Source organism: Solanum lycopersicum, chromosome 2, assembly GCF_036512215.1.
Source record: "Solanum lycopersicum chromosome 2, SLM_r2.1".
Taxonomy (NCBI): domain Eukaryota; kingdom Viridiplantae; phylum Streptophyta; class Magnoliopsida; order Solanales; family Solanaceae; genus Solanum; species Solanum lycopersicum.
In genome coordinates this window covers 58226645-58245214 of record NC_090801.1, presented here as the reverse complement: position 1 = coordinate 58245214, position 18570 = coordinate 58226645, and the positions used below count along the sequence as shown (strand labels likewise).

General features: G+C 29.9%; 2 protein-coding genes across 2 annotated transcripts; both read right to left on the bottom strand.

The window, feature by feature from the left end:
- Positions 1-2983: 2983 nt before the first annotated feature.
- Positions 2984-6452, bottom strand: LOC101253254 (U-box domain-containing protein 45). Its single transcript, XM_004233803.5, has 2 exons — positions 5812-6452; positions 2984-3911 (listed from the first exon to the last, which is right to left on the bottom strand). Exons 1-2 carry the CDS (start codon positions 6240-6242, stop codon positions 3059-3061), a joined length of 1284 nt encoding a protein of 427 aa, XP_004233851.1. The 5' UTR covers positions 6243-6452; the 3' UTR covers positions 2984-3058.
- Positions 6453-13474: 7022 nt separating this feature from the next.
- Positions 13475-16530, bottom strand: LOC101252043 (transcription factor bHLH30-like). The gene is made up of 2 exons (XM_004232922.5): positions 15622-16530; positions 13475-14309 (listed from the first exon to the last, which is right to left on the bottom strand). Exons 1-2 carry the CDS (start codon positions 15865-15867, stop codon positions 13833-13835), a joined length of 723 nt encoding a protein of 240 aa, XP_004232970.1. The 5' UTR covers positions 15868-16530; the 3' UTR covers positions 13475-13832.
- Positions 16531-18570: the final 2040 nt, after the last annotated feature.

Below are 18570 nucleotides of genomic sequence, written 5' to 3'. Positions count from 1 at the left end.
AGGACTAAATGTGTTTTTGGAGGTTAAAAGCTGATCAAATTTGGTTTCAAGTATTTTTTAATTTTTTATTTAATTTATTATAAATTAACTTTAAATTTGTAATATGAATTAAAAGTTAATTAAATATGTAATATATATATATATAATAACTGATTTTAAAAATATATTAGACTTATTTCTTAAGAAAGATGTTGTCACATTATATTATAAATATATTAAAATATGTGATACATGTATTGTCTATCAATAAAATAAGTATTATATATGGATAATAATTTTTTCTTTATATAATATGAGTAAAAAAGGTATTAAAAGTGATGAAGGAAAAATAGTTGTATCTCTATGATATTTTTACATAATTCGTAGTTGTGATATACAATTTTGAATTTGACGCAACACTCAAGTGCACGCTAAAAGTATGTTAGACTAAAACTCCAATCCTAGTTAGTAATTAATCTATATTGATTTATATCAATATATTTTATATATAGAAAAACATACTTTAGAATTATTATAAATGGTGTATATCTTCATAATATTTTAAGGATATATATATCTTTATCGTTAATTTTTTGATTTCGTATTATAATACTTTGAAGACTTACAAATAAACGTGTGACATTATCTTAGAATATTAAAAGTGGCAATTTATTGTTGGGAAAATGCGGATAAACACAAAAATATATATGGTAAAAGTAATGAAATAAAATGGAAAAATAATGATACCAAGAATTTTACGTGAAAACCCTTTTAAATAAGGAAAAAATCACGGGCCAAGAGAAGCAACTGATATCACTAGGTAAGAAATTTTATACCATGTAATCACAAACACAATACTCAAAGTGACTACACACTCAAAAGAAACAAGACTCTTTTGATTTCCACCTTACTAAAATACCGCTCACACTCTATTTTTTCTTCACATACTATTTTTCTTGTATAGTCTATGAAATACCTCACTTTGCTCTCAAAATGATTTTTTCTCTCTAACTTGGTGTGTTCTACAAATGAGCAAAAATGTTCTATTTATAGAATGAGAAAATCATGCCTATGTTACTAATGACATGGGTAAATATAGCAAAGTCAAAAATTTAAATTTTACCAATTTGCCAACCATCAAATTTTTATTTTCAATTCTTATCACTGTTCCCTTTTAACAATTACTTGTAGCAATTGAATAACAAAAAATTGACCAAAAAAATGGGATGGACTCCACAAATCTCCCCCCCCCCCCCCCCCCGGTCCCATTCATTGGAAGTATCTTCATCTTGTTTAGAGAGAGCTCATACCTATAATTTTTTTGCATAACTTGAACTTGTCTTTCGGTATTGTCTTGGTCAGCATATCTGCAGGATTTTCAGTTGTGTGAATCTTTTTGACGTGAAATGATTCACTCTTCACTTCCTCACGAATCCAATGATATCTGACGTCGATTGTTTTGTTCTTGCATAATAGATGGAGTTCTTACTCGAGTCTATTGCACTCTAGTTGTCTCAATAGACAATATCCATCTGATTCAAACCAATCTCTTGAAGATATCGCTTGAGCCATATGATTTCCTTGCCGTCTTTAGTAGCAGCAATATATTCAGCTTCAGTTGTAGATAGTGCAACACACTTCTGCAACTTCGACTACCATGGTATAGCTTGCCCTGAAAAAGTAAACAAATATCTAGTAGTGTATTTTTTGTTATCAAAGTCACCTGTCATATCAGCATCTGTATAGCCTTTCAAGATTGGATTTGATGCTCTAAAATAGAAGCATTCATCTGAGCTTCCTCAAAGATACTTGAGTTTCCACTTCACAGCTTCTGAATGCTCTTTTCCTGGATTATCGAGAAATCTGCTAACAACACCAACTGCATGAGCAATATCAGGTCTAGTGCATACCATTGCATACATTAGACTTTCGACGGCGGAGGAATATGGAACTTTGGCCATGCTACCAGCAAAAGGTGTACTAATAGACTTAGCATTCTTCATATTTAAGCGCTCTAGTACACGTTCAATGCACTTCTTTCGTGACAAATAAATCTTTCTTTCATCTCTGAGACGAGTAATTCTCATGCCCAAAATTTGTTAGGCATGACCCAAGTCTTTCGTAGAAAAAGACTTGCACAATTCTTTTTTCAGCTCGTCAATCTTGAAAGTGTTCTTGCCCACAATCAACAATTTGCGACTCAAACTTGAATTAAATTGAGTTAGGTCTTTAGGGTTTACTATTTTTTATTTAGATTTTTACTGTTTAAGTTTAAGCTCTAAATATAAAAATTGAAATGAGCCAAGTAAAGTTAAAAATTAAGTAATATAATAAATATTTTAAGATTTACTTAATAAAACTTCGATTCTTCGTAGTTTCGAAACCCTTACACTAAACTCCGAATCAAAAAATTAAAATGCCGAAAAAAGAACCTACACCAAACCAAAACATCAAAAAACCGATATTTTTTTATTAGAATCAATTTTATGATTTTTTAATATTTATGTCCATCCCTATACACAATTGCACTGTAATCTATTTCTATCTTTGGAAAGCCCAAATATTACAATTGCTCTGTAATCTATTTCTATCTTTGGAAAGCCCAAATATTACGTAACACAGGAGAACAGAGGTAAGAAAAAAAACTATATAAATGAATATGAAATGATGGAAATAAATCATTGCTACACATAAGTAATGCTTGTGTTTGAGCTTAAGGAAGAAAGTCTACTTCACCACAACATATGTAAAGGGCTGGTACGAGTTCAAACGAATTCAATAGCTTCATGGCAAACCTCCGATATGTATTAAAAGCTACTTAACAAAAATACAAATAATTGATTTTGACCAAAAAAAATCAAATTAGTGATAAAATCTCAAATTGATTAAGTTCAAATCGTGTGTTCGCCTCTTCTTCCTCCTATTGGAATGAGTCATCATACTATTGTTTTATGGTTATTCTATGATGATAAATATTTTCATATGATACAAAAGAAATGAACAATTCATATAGAACATTGCACAAGTAGTGCAAGATCATGAGGTCAATTAAATTAAATGCTTAAAAATTTCCATATTCCTAGTAAGGCAAACTCTTAGAACTTGAGCTAACAACCAAGGACTTAAACCTTGAAGAATCACCACCCCCATTGGCTCTACTAGTAATTGTTTCCATATTCTTATAAAGGCTTTGTTTCACAATTTTCTTCATCAGTTTCTTGCTTTCATCAACAGCTCTTGGACTCATTGGTGATGAATCAATTGGCATTCTTCCTACTTGTGGCCCTGAATGAGGCCCCATTTTGATCTGCCTCTCATCTTTAAACCATTGTAACAATTTCAGTGCCCTTTTTTGAGCCAAAGAACTACCTAACAATGCCACTTCAAGAAGTACTGGAACAATACCAGCCTTGGACATTTTCTCTCTTTGAATTGAACTTTGGTGAGCCAAAATCATCAAAATGTATACCGATAACTCTTGACATTTCGGTTGTTCTTCCCATGTCATTATCTCCATTAAGCTCTCGGGCATCATCGGGCTTTCCTCCATCGCCTTCTTTCCCATTAGGGTAACCACAAGATTCCCTAATGTGGCTAGTGCTTTCTCTGATACTTCCTTTAATGAAGACAACCTCAATAATGTGGTCACTGTTCCATTAGTCGCCATACTGGCGGAATTTTCCAACACAGAAGATATGTTGTACAATGTTCCTAGACATGTACATTTAGTTTCAACACTTGAATTTGATGAATCAAGAATGCTGACTACAAATGGAATAATTCTTGAGGAATCCATATTGAATTGTGTGTTGGCTAATAATGATATAGACAAGATCAATTCCGCAAATTCTTGCCTTGTGTTTCCATCTAAGTTGTCTGTTTTTTTAGGTAATTTTGATAAGATTCCTGCTTCTACCATCAGAGCCTTGTTACTGAAAAAGGGAACCAAGAAAACAGAACAATGTTAAAGAAATGAATTATGAAACAACTCAAATCCATTAACATGGCCAAATCTGAAATATAGAATATAATCAAAGCTTTAGGGACCCCATTTGTATGACTTTGTTTCATTATATTTAATTTATTGGTCAACTAACAAGTTGGGAAATGATAGAAAAATGGTTAGGATTTAAAGTTGGGGTAGGGGGTATCCCAATCATGTAGGGGTCCTCAAAATAAATAATCATAGAAAATTTAAAAATTATTGAGAATGAGAAGTCAATAAGATTCTGCTTAATTAGATCAGTGCTAGGAGCTAAAGGTCAACACAAGTAGATTTTTTTTCCTATTTCTTTTTTAAAAAACACTTTGAATACATACAAATATTATATATAAGGTAGAATAATATGTCCATAACAATTAAAAAGTATTCGTCAACTTAACCCATTGTCGCTTCCACAATGAATATTGCACTAGATAGTAAACGCATTTATAACAACAACAAACACAGTGTAATCACACAAGAAAGGTAGATAACTATTTTCAATAAACCTTTTGTTCAAAGAATGATATTTTTTTTTTAAAAAAAAAAAGGCGATTCAACTCTATTCATAATTAATCCAAGTAGATATATTAGAGATGAGGTGAAAGGAACTACACGCTATGATCATAGAGTTCGATTCAACCATCTTCATAATTACCATAAGTATGTGCTCATACCACATACTCCAAGTCTTTTTCAGATAAAATAAAATGTTATGGCTAGAAAGTCAAGTTGACTCAACTAACTTATCCTTGCAATTTTAAGGCTTCCTAAATAAAATGGCTATAAATAAAACCAAGTTGATAAAATCCATTTGCTAGTTGCTTTCCTAGTCACCTATTTAAGGCATTCAAATATGAAAAGGGCTAATTTAGATTTTGTCTCGTTGTGTAAACGTTGTGTCATGTAGAAAATTAAGTTATAACCATTGAGTGAGTGAGTTCGTCTGGGATCAAAAATTTACTCGTATAATACTCAAACTTCACAAATAAAATATTAAATTGTCATCTAACATTTACAATAACTTACGATAGTTCTTCTTTTGGGGGTTGATGTAACTTAGGTGTATTAAAATTTCATGGGGGTCTATTATAGGAGGTGTACGTACTAGCCAGTCATGAACTTCTTGGGTACTTAAAAAGGATATTCCCAAGACCAAACCTCACGTGCCACACAGTAGGGGTTTAAGTCAAAAATTGGCCACGCAAAGTGGCCTGTAAGGATCCATCTTCTGATACATTCTCTTTTATGTAGTAAGTTACACATCCAATAAAAATCAGCCACGTCATTTCACCGCATTATATGTCCACTAGCCTAATGGGATGAACTTGTACTACAACGATGAAGACCCCTTTGTGTAATAAAATTCTCAACCAAAAGTTTCAGCCCACCAAATTAATTAATATTATATGATAAATGATAGTTAATTTTATTTTTATGACGGTGATGTTAGGAACCTTTTGCACGCATCTTAATCAGGTTTTATTTTGGTAATAAAAACAAATCATGATATAGAAAATATTTTCTATTCCGAAATGAATAAAGCAATTTTAAAATTCATGAATATGGGATAAAATGTAGGAGAATAAACATTGAAATTCCACTTTTAGTAATAGGCTAATTTTCAATATCTCACATTTAAATAAAATGACAAATCATTATAAATTCACGATTCTTAAAATAAAATTAATATGAATATTCATGCAACATCAAAACTAGCTCTTAAAACTTGATCCTATTGTTAGCTATAAGAAGAAAATGGAACGTAATTGATAAACAAAATAAAAATGAACTAACATAAAAGAGTAATTAAATAATTATTCAAAACTGACAAAATAGATAAAACTTACGTGAAAGAGCCATTAGCAAGTTCGGTCAGTGCCTGCACCGCTAATCTCTGCCGCCGCAACACCGCCTGATCAGAGCCACCAACAACCATGGCAACAAGCGGCGGAATCAGACCGAGCTCCGCCATGAATTTCCGCCTCTTCAAATCCTCTTTAGCCAACTCTATTATCTCTTTCACCGCCACCTCTTTTTCATCGCAGTTCCCAAAGTGAAGTTTCTTCACAGATTTTTGCAAACTCATCCATCCATTATCTTTATCACTCTCTTTTCCCATTATACCCTTTTCTTCAATCACAATAAAAATCTCTGACTCCTTAGTTGGCTGATGATCAGACGGTTCCTTAGATTTAGCCTTAATCCGAAGGAACCGCTTGAGTTTAGTGAAGAACCTTAGCTTTATGTAAGTGGAATAAAAATTACTTGTATTTGACATGTTTATGACAGAAGAATGGTTTTTGTACGGTGATGAGGAGTGGGGGTGGGGTGAAATTCGGATTTAATTAATTAAATTAATTTATGTCTTGACTTTTGGTGAAAGAAAAGGGATTAATATTGAAAAAAAGAGAGAAAAAAACAAGAAGAGCAGAGAGCACATGCCGAATATGTCAGTTACATAGAAAGAGGAGAATGGAATACGTGACCTTCTTCCATTCTTATAAACAACTGTTACATAGCCGAACATGTTTGACATAATTTCATATTGATCCTTATAGTTTCTGCTACTTGTGGGAAAAACCCCTATAGTTTCACAAAATTTTAAATAGTAACATCAAATTTTTATATTTTTTAAGAAGGGTTATCAGAATGGTAGTTGCGTTTTAACACTATTAATTTCTTTAAAAAAATACTTTTATCAATCCTAAGGTCTCAAATTAGATCAAGAAAAATAACTCAAGTGCTTCTGAATTAATGAATTTCATCTTTTAATAATTTGTTATTTAATAAGATATCACGTAGATTGATTTGTTTTATATCACAAAACAGTTATTTTGTGCTCTTATTAAGAAAAGTATTCTTCTTTCAATGTTTGCTATTAATCAAATACACATATTTTCTCCTCTTCTTTTTTAATATTTTATTCAAATCTCTGAAACAAATTTTAAAAATAATCTTTTTAACTTATCAAAAAGCTCAATCACTACTATTAAATAAGTCAGGTTAACAATACACGAAAAGTAATGTAATTCAAGTTCAAATTGAAAGGAATTATTGATGTATAGTTAATTTCGATAGAAAGCTTGAGTAAGAAAATTGTATTTGTTCATAGTGTCTAATATATAGGCCGCCCAATCTCATAGTTTAGGTACCATATTTGATTTATCACTAATTGAAGAGTCTATATGCATTTCTTTGAATGCCTCTAGTTTTTTAAGATTTTATTAAGCAACAAACTAGTGACGGATGACCTGATTATCCACAAAGTTTAGGTACTTTTTTTCTACAACGAAAGTATGATATGTCAATAAAGTTATAAGAAGAATTTGTAAACAAGTCAAATATCAAAAGGGTCAAACCAAGGCTCCTAATCTTTATGGATCATGAGAAAATTATAAGCAACCCAAATTGAAAAAAAAAATATATGTAATGCATAAAAGCCTAACAGTTTTATAATATTTGAAGTCTCTTTAATTTGGAATTTAATTAACACCCGTGGTCACATGTTAATTGCATGCTTATTCACTGATTATTACCAAGAACACCCCACAAGGGTTGTTTCACGTATCATAGAATTTTACCTCCCTTTTTAAATCTTCATTCATAATTTGCATTTTAGATCTATATTGATTTTGATGCAAATCATTAATTGTTTGACGTGGGAGTCAGGGTGCACCATGCCCCATGTTTCCCAGCCCTTGATTGGGTTAATAATTTTCGATATTAATCAAATTCAAAATTTAAAATAAAAAGCATTATTAATAAAGTTCATGCAATAATCAAAGGGTAATATCGTATGGCCAAAAAATTTGATCAGAAATTACCTAAAAGTTTATAATATTTTTTTATTTTAAAATAAATTATTTTTTTTAATTAAAAGATATTAAAATTAAAATGATAAAAATGTTCAAAAAGGTAAAATAATATAGTGTGGAATATGTAATTACATCATTCTGATCAAATTCTGATTAAATTTTCTGATCAAAATTTTTTTTCCATAAACAATGATACGTCTTCAATTAATTTTTTTCTTAAAAAATGTGCTCGATCGATAGAGATGAATTAATTTAGAACCAAGATGGTATGATTCAACTTTTATTTAACAAGTCACGAGATCATTAATTACAGGGGAACAGAAATCATCCTTAATACAGCGACAAAATTATTATAACTTCGTACATGAAATACTGTTTTACTTACTTATTTTACTAGGTGGGAGGGTTGAATATTTATTTATATGTTAAAAAGGAACTTACAAAAGGAATATGCAATTTCAAGGGGGGTCAAAATAATAGTTGTAGTGGTTTTTATGAGGCACTTGGATGTAATCAATGATTTATCAACCAATTTGAAATGACCATGACAAATTTTCTTAGTCCATAAAATTAAACCAATTTTTTTAATATAAAAAGCTAAAATAAAATTTAGAATATTGTTTAAGTACAATTTAAGTATACGTATTAATTTTAATTTTAATATTAACAAATACTTATTGATCTTCTCATGTGCACAGGGTTCATTACTACTATCATTCTTGGATGTCACAAAGGGATAGCTTACTACACAGTCCAGCTATTGCATCATTATTAATGTCATTAAATTAAATTGACTAGTATTAATTTTGTGTTTAAGAAGATCATAGATTTAAAGTTGGACAAAAAAGAGTGTAAACCGGAACACACGTGTGAGTCTTATGTAGCCTAATTAATTTAGTTTCAGACAATCAAACATAAGCCGAGTTTTATGCTGCCTTAACCAACTTAGTTCCAGCTTTTTCATTAATTATTTCTCCATAATTAATTGAAAGAATATACAAAAATACATAAAATATTTATTTCCCTAAAAAATTGAAAGTTATTGAGAAAATCTTTAAAAAATGGAGAATTGATAGTTTTGAATCGAACGAGTTACGAATTTGTTATTTTACTGTGTTACAAAAGAAATTCAATTACGTCCATTGACGTAATGAGCTTGACTTTTTTAATTGTAGAATATCACATGTTGCACCAATTCAGTTATCTTTATTCCTTATTGATATCTAACTTAAAAGTATAGTAACAAATGTTTTCTTACACGCGCTGAATAAATAATTTAAGGGAAATGAAAATGCTTAACCTCTGTATATTGTTTGATTCTTTTAGTTGTAAACTTGTAATTGAAAATTGTCTAGTACGGAAGGGGTGTCAAGGAATTAATTAAGCTAATTACTCTATAGTAAATCTTACTGAAAAGGTATTGAATATGTGTTCGATCTACTTAATTAGGATAAATTAATTACTCATATACTTATAAAATAGATACTACTAAAGATCAGTTATATATATAGAAATAAATCAATAGGAGCTTCAACAATAGAAGTATATGAGCTGGACCAAGCTAGATTATCGAGTAATAATATATGTAGTAAGCTACATACCAGCTTCTCTGGATTATCCTTAATTCTACCACCTAATATGCTCACTTTATTATTAAGTATTGATTTGGTATTCTCTTAATCATGATACCATTAATTTCAATGTAGGATAAAGTAAAAAATTCAGGGTCACCCACAAGGGTGTTTTAAGGCTTATTAGTCCTAATTAATATTTTCTATATAAATATAAACACATATATATGTTGTGTAATTAATTTTATTTTTTTTGAAAATACAACGAAAATAATGTTATGCTTTATTTTCTCCTTAGGGAAAATACCCAAGTAGCCTTTCAATCTATGCCCGAAATACTAAAGACACATTTATACTATACTAAGGTCCAATTACCCCCTGAACTTATTTTATATGTAATTTTCTACCCCTTTTAGCCTACGTGGCACTAGTTCGAAAAAAAAATCAATCATCGTTGGGCCCACAAGATAGTGCCACTTAAGCTAAAAAGGGGTAAAAAATTATTAATAAAATAAGTTCAGGGGTAATAGGACCCTAGTATAGTATAAGTGTGTCTCTAAGATTTTGAGCATAGGCTGAGGGGTACTTGGACATTATCCCTTCTCCTTATACAATTAGGATTTAAGTTGTGATATAAAAATTATTTCAAAATATTATGACAATCATCAAAAATAAGTAAATTCAACCGCGATTTCATCCTATAGATGTGATTATATTTATTCATTCCTATCTGAATTTATGATGTACGTATTATGTACTTAGTTGGAAATGAAATTTTTACCATAGAAGCGTGTGGTGGTTGGTCTTTGGAAATTGTTCGATAACCAATAAGAAAAGAGGAAGAAGAGAGTTAGATATAAAACTTTTTTAATTTAATAAAAGTTTGGAAGTGGAATTTGCATTATAAAGAGTAGTGTTATGGTCTGGGGTGGCATTTCCACGTTGGATTCCACCAATAAAGTTTAGCTATCGACATATATGATTATATATAGTCGGAATCAAAATTAATTGTAGCACATGTGCAAGTTTAGTTTGGTGATGCAAATTTAGTTTGGTATGATTATATTGTGTGAAGTACGCTTTAAGATCAAATCAATAAGGTCAAAAATAAACGGCTGATCTAAAGTATTTTAATTTTTTGATTTATATCTAAATTATTAGATATGTAAATTTTCTATTTGAACTATCTTATAATATTTGTAGAAAACATTTTAACTATTAGTTGTTCTCTTTTTCTATATGAATGAGGTGTGATTTTTTCAAGTAAATAAAGAGAACAATGGATAGTTGAAACGTGTTTCAATAAATACTGGTGATAGTTTACGTAAAAACTCTCACACCTAATAATTCGTATGCAAAACTAAAAAAAAGTCGATATACTTTATATGTGTTTTTAACCACTGACTCAATAAATAACGCATGAATCGTCTCGTGTACGTTCCTTTTCTTCTTTTGGGCTCCTTCTTGGTTGCTCCCCATTTTTTTTTAATACATGGTAGATGAAAAGTAGGTGGTTATATATGAGGTGTTCTACCACAAACTATATATCCTAATTTGTTAAAAAGAAAATGTAATTCCTTTATCTTAATTTTTGATGGTGAAGCCCAAGTGTCAAAGAATGACGGCCACTTTATTTCTTGTTTCCTTAATTTGAACCAATATATATACCAAACGTTTGAAAAGCTTAGTGATTAATTATTTTATATAGTGTGTGAATATGTTTGCTTAATATATAGTGTGTAAATATGTTTGCTTAAAAAGTTTTGTCCATTCACAAATAGGAATTTGAAACCTCACAATTCTCTTTTTTTTTCTTAATTGACCGCCAGTCCGTGACTTTGGTCGATATGCGACTGTATTAATTTAAGTATTTAACAATTTGTAACTCACATGCATAAAACTTTTGTAAAATGTAAAAAAAATAAATGGGTGTTGGCTCTTTTGGGACAGTTTCGGAGGTTCGTAAAATACGTTCGAAGCTGTCTTTTTTTTTTTTTTGGCCGGTGAAAATCACATACACGTGAGAGCAGAATATTATACTATGCTTATAAAAATTAATAATATTAAAAATAATTTTTAGAGATATATATTAAAATTTCAAATTTTTGATCAAACTTAAATTGTTTGACTCTCGAAAAATAAAATTTATAGTTTGTATGATTCTTACTGGCCCAAGTCCTTCCACAGGGAATAGGTGTTTCAATCAATAATGGATTGTAGGGTACAACTTTTCGTAACTGTAGCAATAAGCTATTTAATTAGCAAACAGACCAAAAATACTCTTTGTAGAAATTGTAATTATTAATAAACAGAGAAGTAGCTGATGGCTAAAGTTAGACATTTCCTTTTTCCTTTTATGAAAAAATCATGAAAACATTTGATCGATTTTGACGTTAAAACTTTTGTTGTATCATGTTGTGTACGTATTAGTTCAAAAGTTACATAATTGTTTTCCTTTTCATTCCTAACTTTAATCATACCCCCTTTTAATTTTCCATTGTTTGTCTCAGCATGACAAAAGGATCTTTGAATATATTTTCAATGGCCCTACTATTCACAAATTCAGCTGTACACATTAATACCCAAAACACCTTGAGAGTAGATGTGAGATATGCGGTATAATAATTTTCAGGATATAATGATTCTGCATTTGGTTGGAGGTAATAGACAGTGATCTAATTATTTATTCCACCATTTATGCTTTGATAATGAAATAAATTTTATCATACACATGGTAAAATAACTTAACACAAAATAACTTGTTTCTAAATAATTAATCCTGAAATAACTTGTTTCCAACCAAACACGCATGACATAATTGTAGAACCTAACAAAACGTTGGAGCTGAGCTAATCAAGATGACGACTTTAGACGGAAGAAATTTTTTTTGGCGGAACATTATTTTTTTCATAATTTATTTAACAAGGTCAAAAATTAAATTAAATACTGATCCTTAAAGAGACTTACCGTGAAAATTTCTGATGAAAAAGTATACTGGACTGTACACACCTCTATTTAGAAGGATCCAAATACAGAGTGAAAAAGGGCCTATGTAGTTTGTTTTTTTGGACAAGTTACATGTTAGGCCACCCGGCCTAAAATAATTGTATTTAGGAAAAACTAAGCTTATAAATATATACTAGTTAATTAGTTATAGTTTACTTTAATTATAATTTAGGACTTACTTTTAGTTATAATTACACGGCTCACCTTTTTAGTTTTGTATGATTCGCATGTTGGTATAATTTAAATTTGTATAACTTTTGTATAATTCAAAATTTGTATAATTATTTACATTTTTTATGTTTGTAATTGTATAAATTTGATATTTTGAGGTTACACAAAAATAATTGAATTTTACAAATGTACCCGATAAATTATACAAACCTCCAAATTATACAAATGAGACAGCTTAAACTGTAGCTATAATTCATAAATATGCAAACTATAACTATGAATCATAGTTAAGTTTATTATAATAACTATTTGCAAAAGTTCCCCTTGTATTATTAGGTAATAGATTAAAAAAAAATATTTTATGTATATATTACTAATATAATCTTTTTTATATATTTATTGACTACTATTTTTTTGTTGGACAGTTATTTATATTCGTTTCTGAAATAATTACGACCCTAAATCCTTCTACCAACTAATTTACTAAATATGTTCAAATTGTATAAAATATGTATACTATACATAAAATATACATAACATATACATTGATATATTTTGTTGATAAACTAGGCAGCTGAACAATATTGTATTCGTAATTTTCTCTCATTTCAATTTAAGCGAACTTCTTTCAAGCCCAAGAAAGTGAAGAAACCCGAGGACCCATAACTAACTAACAACCTGTGACAATCTATCCATCTTTAGTTTGTAATTACATTAATCTCTTAAAAAGTAACACAAATTGAATATATAATATGTAATTCAGATACATTAAAAATTAGCTTAGATACATTAAAAACTAGCTCAGTTACATTATAGAATAAACCAAATACATAATATGTAGCTCAGAACATTAAATACTGATTCGAGTACATTAATATGTAGCTCGGTTATATGAAAGAAATAAGAGGATTTTAGAGGTTTTTAGAAATAGAAGGGAATATTAAAAATGAAGAAAACATAAGACTGTAATTTTTCTATTTTTTAAAGCAATTACACTACACGCATTACATCATTCAATACTCTATTTATTTAAAGCAATTACGCTACAAGCATTACACCATTCAATACTCACGAGTCACAATCACCCTCCATTTAAGAAATGTGCCTCTCTGCATACACAAATTAAAGAGTGTGTAATATAATAGGGTAACAAAATATTTACATATAGTCATCAGGCCACTGAAGGGCAGTAGAATATAGCATGAAATTTTCAAATCCAAATCAACCACTATTTGATGATAATGAAAACATCAATATTACATACAAAGCAGTTGAATGATACTAATAAAATGGCGATAATCGTCATCAGAATAACAAGCTTGAAGAATCGAAGCAAGAAACGCGTTGCCTCTTGTTCGGATAGGCTGAATATTCTGGAAACGCAGAAACTTTATCCAGTACAGAACTAAACGCCTGTCGAACAGAGGATAAGAAAATATCTCGAGCCTGAATAGTGGCACATCCTCCTCCTCCATGGATCGAATTCGTGAAGAGAAACACGTTCTTCACTCGACTTCCTAAAGTTGATATTTCTGACTTCACTAAATTGACATGAAGAGAATTGATAGTTTGCTTTAAATCTGATAAAAGATGAGTTCTGTATTCACAACAAACGGACGCCCTGAAAAGACACGTCCCATCTATTGCATTTTCAGCGATTATTTCAACTTTTATTTCATCAGAGTCCAATGGTATGAAGAACCTTTCACTATCATGAGTTGCTGTTTCCTTCAATTGTTTCACTTGACGTACTACTTCAGCTAACAGTGCTGCTTTGTCCATCTGAAGTAAAAGTCATAACCATTAGTACTTAAAGCTCAATCAAAGTAAATTATTGACATGACATCAAAATGAAAGTCTGTTTCAATTGAGTCTGATGTGAATAATCAAGAACACGACATATTTAATGGACACACTAGCAAAAAAAATTCTAAAAATGTCTAGATACTGACAAATTTAAGGGGTTGTTCATGTATTCCGTGGAATAGTCCTTTCTAGAAAAGTAGGTCATGGTAGATGACATGAAAATGACTATCTTAATAAAAAATTAAGTGTTTTAGGTCAAATGATTAACTCATAGTTGTTAAGGTCATGTCGTCAGTTTTTAGACCAAAGTGCTAACTGCAATAATATTACTAATTAATTGGTGAACAAAGTCAAAAAGTGATCAAAGAGACACAGTCCTAACTACTTTTGCTAATAATATAATTAATTAATTGAACAAATCAAAACGTGTTAGCATAGATAAAGAGGTTTTAGCCTTAATCAAATGAATAAAAATTTCAATCAGCCGACAAACCGCCAAAGAGTTTACTTTGTTGATCAACTTTATAGTATAGATTTTATATCTATAATGTTTCCATCAATACAAGTTACTCCAAGAACTAGCAATTCCTAATCATGATCTATGAGGGAGTCAATATTTACCTTGATGTTTTAGATTTAAATTTCTGGCACTATTTTTATTTTTCGAATCTCTGAAATCAAGGATCTCCAATTGATTATGAAAGGACCACATCAAACCAATAATGGAAACAAGTTGGACAGTTAGTCACCGTAAAACAACGGCGAATATAGAATTTTCTAATATAAAAAAAAAATTAACTTTATATTTCCAACAAAAGAAACCCTTCCGCTCCTCTACTTCCACCATGACTAGGAATGCATTGTCAACTTAGATCTAGTGACCGGTGAATCACAGATCAAAAGGGTGAGATTTACAGAGATTCTTCATTAATCTAGCAGCCGAAAACAGACTCAGCCTCAAGATGTATGCACTCATAATGAAAATTCATTTCTTAATTTTCTTTATCTGTGAGAGTTAGGCAATACAACCAGGTTTGTTTCAAATCAAACTTAGGTAAAAACTTGTGCAAGTAAGTGACACAAAACTGACTTAACAACAATAATGCAAGTTGCAAATTGCAATAGTACTGACATTTCTATATCTGTTATCAGATTCAATACTAATATAGATCATGACATGGAACACACATAATTAATAGTATACAATTGATGCACCAGACATGTAATCTAAAAATTGAATTATGTACTATCATTCTTTAATCATCAGGAATGGAGAGAACTAACTTACTTTATCAGAAGATGGCACAAGATTCCTGAGTGTAGACAAATGAGCATTGATCCTCTGCCTTCTTCGCCTCTCTGCCTCGCTATGACTCTTCAATGCAGCAATTGTTTTCCCCTCTGATTTTCCAATTTTTTTCTCCACCCTTCCACTAGCCTTCACTAATTCACCTTTCTCACTATCCAACACCAAACTTTGAACAACCCCTTTTGCCTCATTCTCACAAAACTCACCTAAATTCCTACAGTTCATTCTAACAAATTGATGCACACGAATACAATAAGTCCTTTTCTTGTATATTATTGTATATGGATGGTATATGTAACAATATCTCACATTTCAAACAAAGACTCAACAAACCATAAGTTATTAAAACAAAGATTTTTAGTCACTAGGATTCAACAACAATTTTTTTAGTACCATCTAAGGTTCAGCTCCAGGAGGGCGAGTTGTCGGAGCAAACCAAAAAGAGATCATTCGAGGGATAATCTTGAAAATTGAGAAAATCTTGGCAGCAGATAGAGTGTTAATTGTGATAGTTGAGAACATAACTGCCATAGAAGATGTAAACTAAAAAGATTAAAAAAAAATTTGAACTTTAAACAAATTATGGGGAAAACAAAAATTAGCAAGAAAACATCCACATTTTCTTTCTAATGGTCAGCATCTCGATGAATATGAAGTTGACTCTGTTGAGCAAATCGATGAATATAAAGAGCAAACAAATCGAAACCCCAGAAATAAACAAACAAAGATTTTGTGTGTTGTTGAAAAGGACAAAATGGACACAAGACTTTTTGATCTTCTTGGTTTTGAAGATGCTAAGAAAATAAAATGTTATGGCGTATGGTGTTTAGTGTAGGAGTTGATATAAATAGAGAATTGAAAATTTGCCAATTCAAGCAAAAAATGATTAAAGAAATGTGCATTTTTGTTGTGTAAATAAAAGACAATGTATACTTAAATTATAAAATGAATGCAAGTGCGTATGTGGAGAAATTCAAATAAGTTGAATAAACAATGAATGCTACATATTCATGATTTTAAAATGCTGCCCTTGTCATTTTACCTTCAATTAAAATATATTTTTTTGTGTTTGATATCTGCTTTGAGGTCTGATAATTTGATTCGCATAAAAAAATTCTCAATAGATTAAATCACTCACTATCAAAGATAACTATATAATCAGGGTTCAAATCTAAAACATTTAATTAAGAAGGAATGAGTATTTATCGAGTTCCTATAATTTTTGATGATATCTTTATTAAATATAGTATATTTATATTATATAAAAGAAGCAAACTTGTGCAGTGTTTCTACGAAATGATGAAAGGTTATAACGTACATTGATTGATTCTAATATAACCCCGGCCTAGGGTCCAAAAAGGGTGTTATAGTATTGTTTTTTGAGAATCAAAATAGTGTGGTTCTTTAAATATTTTAAATTTATTTTCCCTCACTTTTATAAAAGAAAATAAAATAGAAATTGTGAAAAGATCAATTATTATATGTACTCGATTTTGAGTTTGAAATTTGACAAATTGTCAAGTGCTGATCCTAAGCGATAAGCAAATCACAATTTAATAACACAAGAGGAAAGATAAAAACTGAAAACTACAAGCTATTTAAATTACAAATTTAAAATTAAATATTACGTAATAAATTAATTCGAGTTAGAGACAGATTCAAAATTAGATGTTAGTAAACTAAAGGATCAGCACCCATCCCTAGTCTCTTTCACACTGTCAATTCTTAGACGTCATCTCCAAATGATCAGTCTATAACCTCACTTATAAGTTATTAGGTTATTGGCCAAACAATATTTATTAATGTTTAGCATATTTCAGTTTTAATTTATAGATAAAACTTTGATTAGCGCGCTAGCAATTGACCGGTCACCGAAGTAGTTGAAATTTGCAATAATAGAGGTTGAATATTGCAATGCATAATTATTTTACTGCCTTCCTCAAGTGGTTAATATTTAAAATTATATTTAGAATAAGTTCGAAACCGATAACCACATGAAACATTAGCTATCATAAAAGTTTAACACAAACATTATTAATATATTTATACTTTATTTGAGGATGAGAACCTTTAAACTCTCAACATATGTATCATTAGATTATTATTATTTGATTAAAACCCCTAAATAAAAAAAGTCAAAACTTAAAAATTCTTTTTTAAAAAAAAAGTCAAATTAGAATCTCAACTCCATTGATTGACTTTTAAAAAGTTGACAAGAAGTTAAGACACCATAAAACTATCATAAATAAATAATTAAACTTGAAGTCATTATTAGGTGGTTAAAATAATTGTACTCAAATTAGCTGCTGAAAAATGGCTGGTGTAACCGTTTTCTGAAAGAGAAATATTGGTAGACTTATACTTTTCAGTTAGGTTTTAAAAGGTGTTCATATTCTAGTCATCCATGACGTGGCATTTGAGGCTTATAAAGTTAGCAATAAAGAAAAAAGAAAGTTTGGACTAAACCAAATCAGAAATAACTAAAGTTAGTTCACTCAATTTATTAATAAGAAAATAATTAATTTCTGATTATATAAGTGAACACATATCAAACCAAAATAAAAATGTTGAGCGTATACTTATTTCGGATCGGAGGAAATAACTAATTATCATGATGAAACGTTGATTGTTACCAAAATATTATTTAGATAGTACTATAGTAAATTAGTTATGGTTATATATTATTTAATTGCATTAAAGCTCTAACTAAATTTTGAATCACGCACTACATGACCTTTTTAGAGTGATGCTTTCAATATGATTCTTTTTTATATTCAAAATTCAAATCGAGACATCTGATCAAGAGTGAAATATTCTTATCACAACCCTATGTTAGCAAATTGTGTTATGTTTAATTAACTGGAAATTGCTTAGGAGATTAGATGGAACTTTTTTTTTGGTATTGATGTTATTGAGGTTAAATTAGTC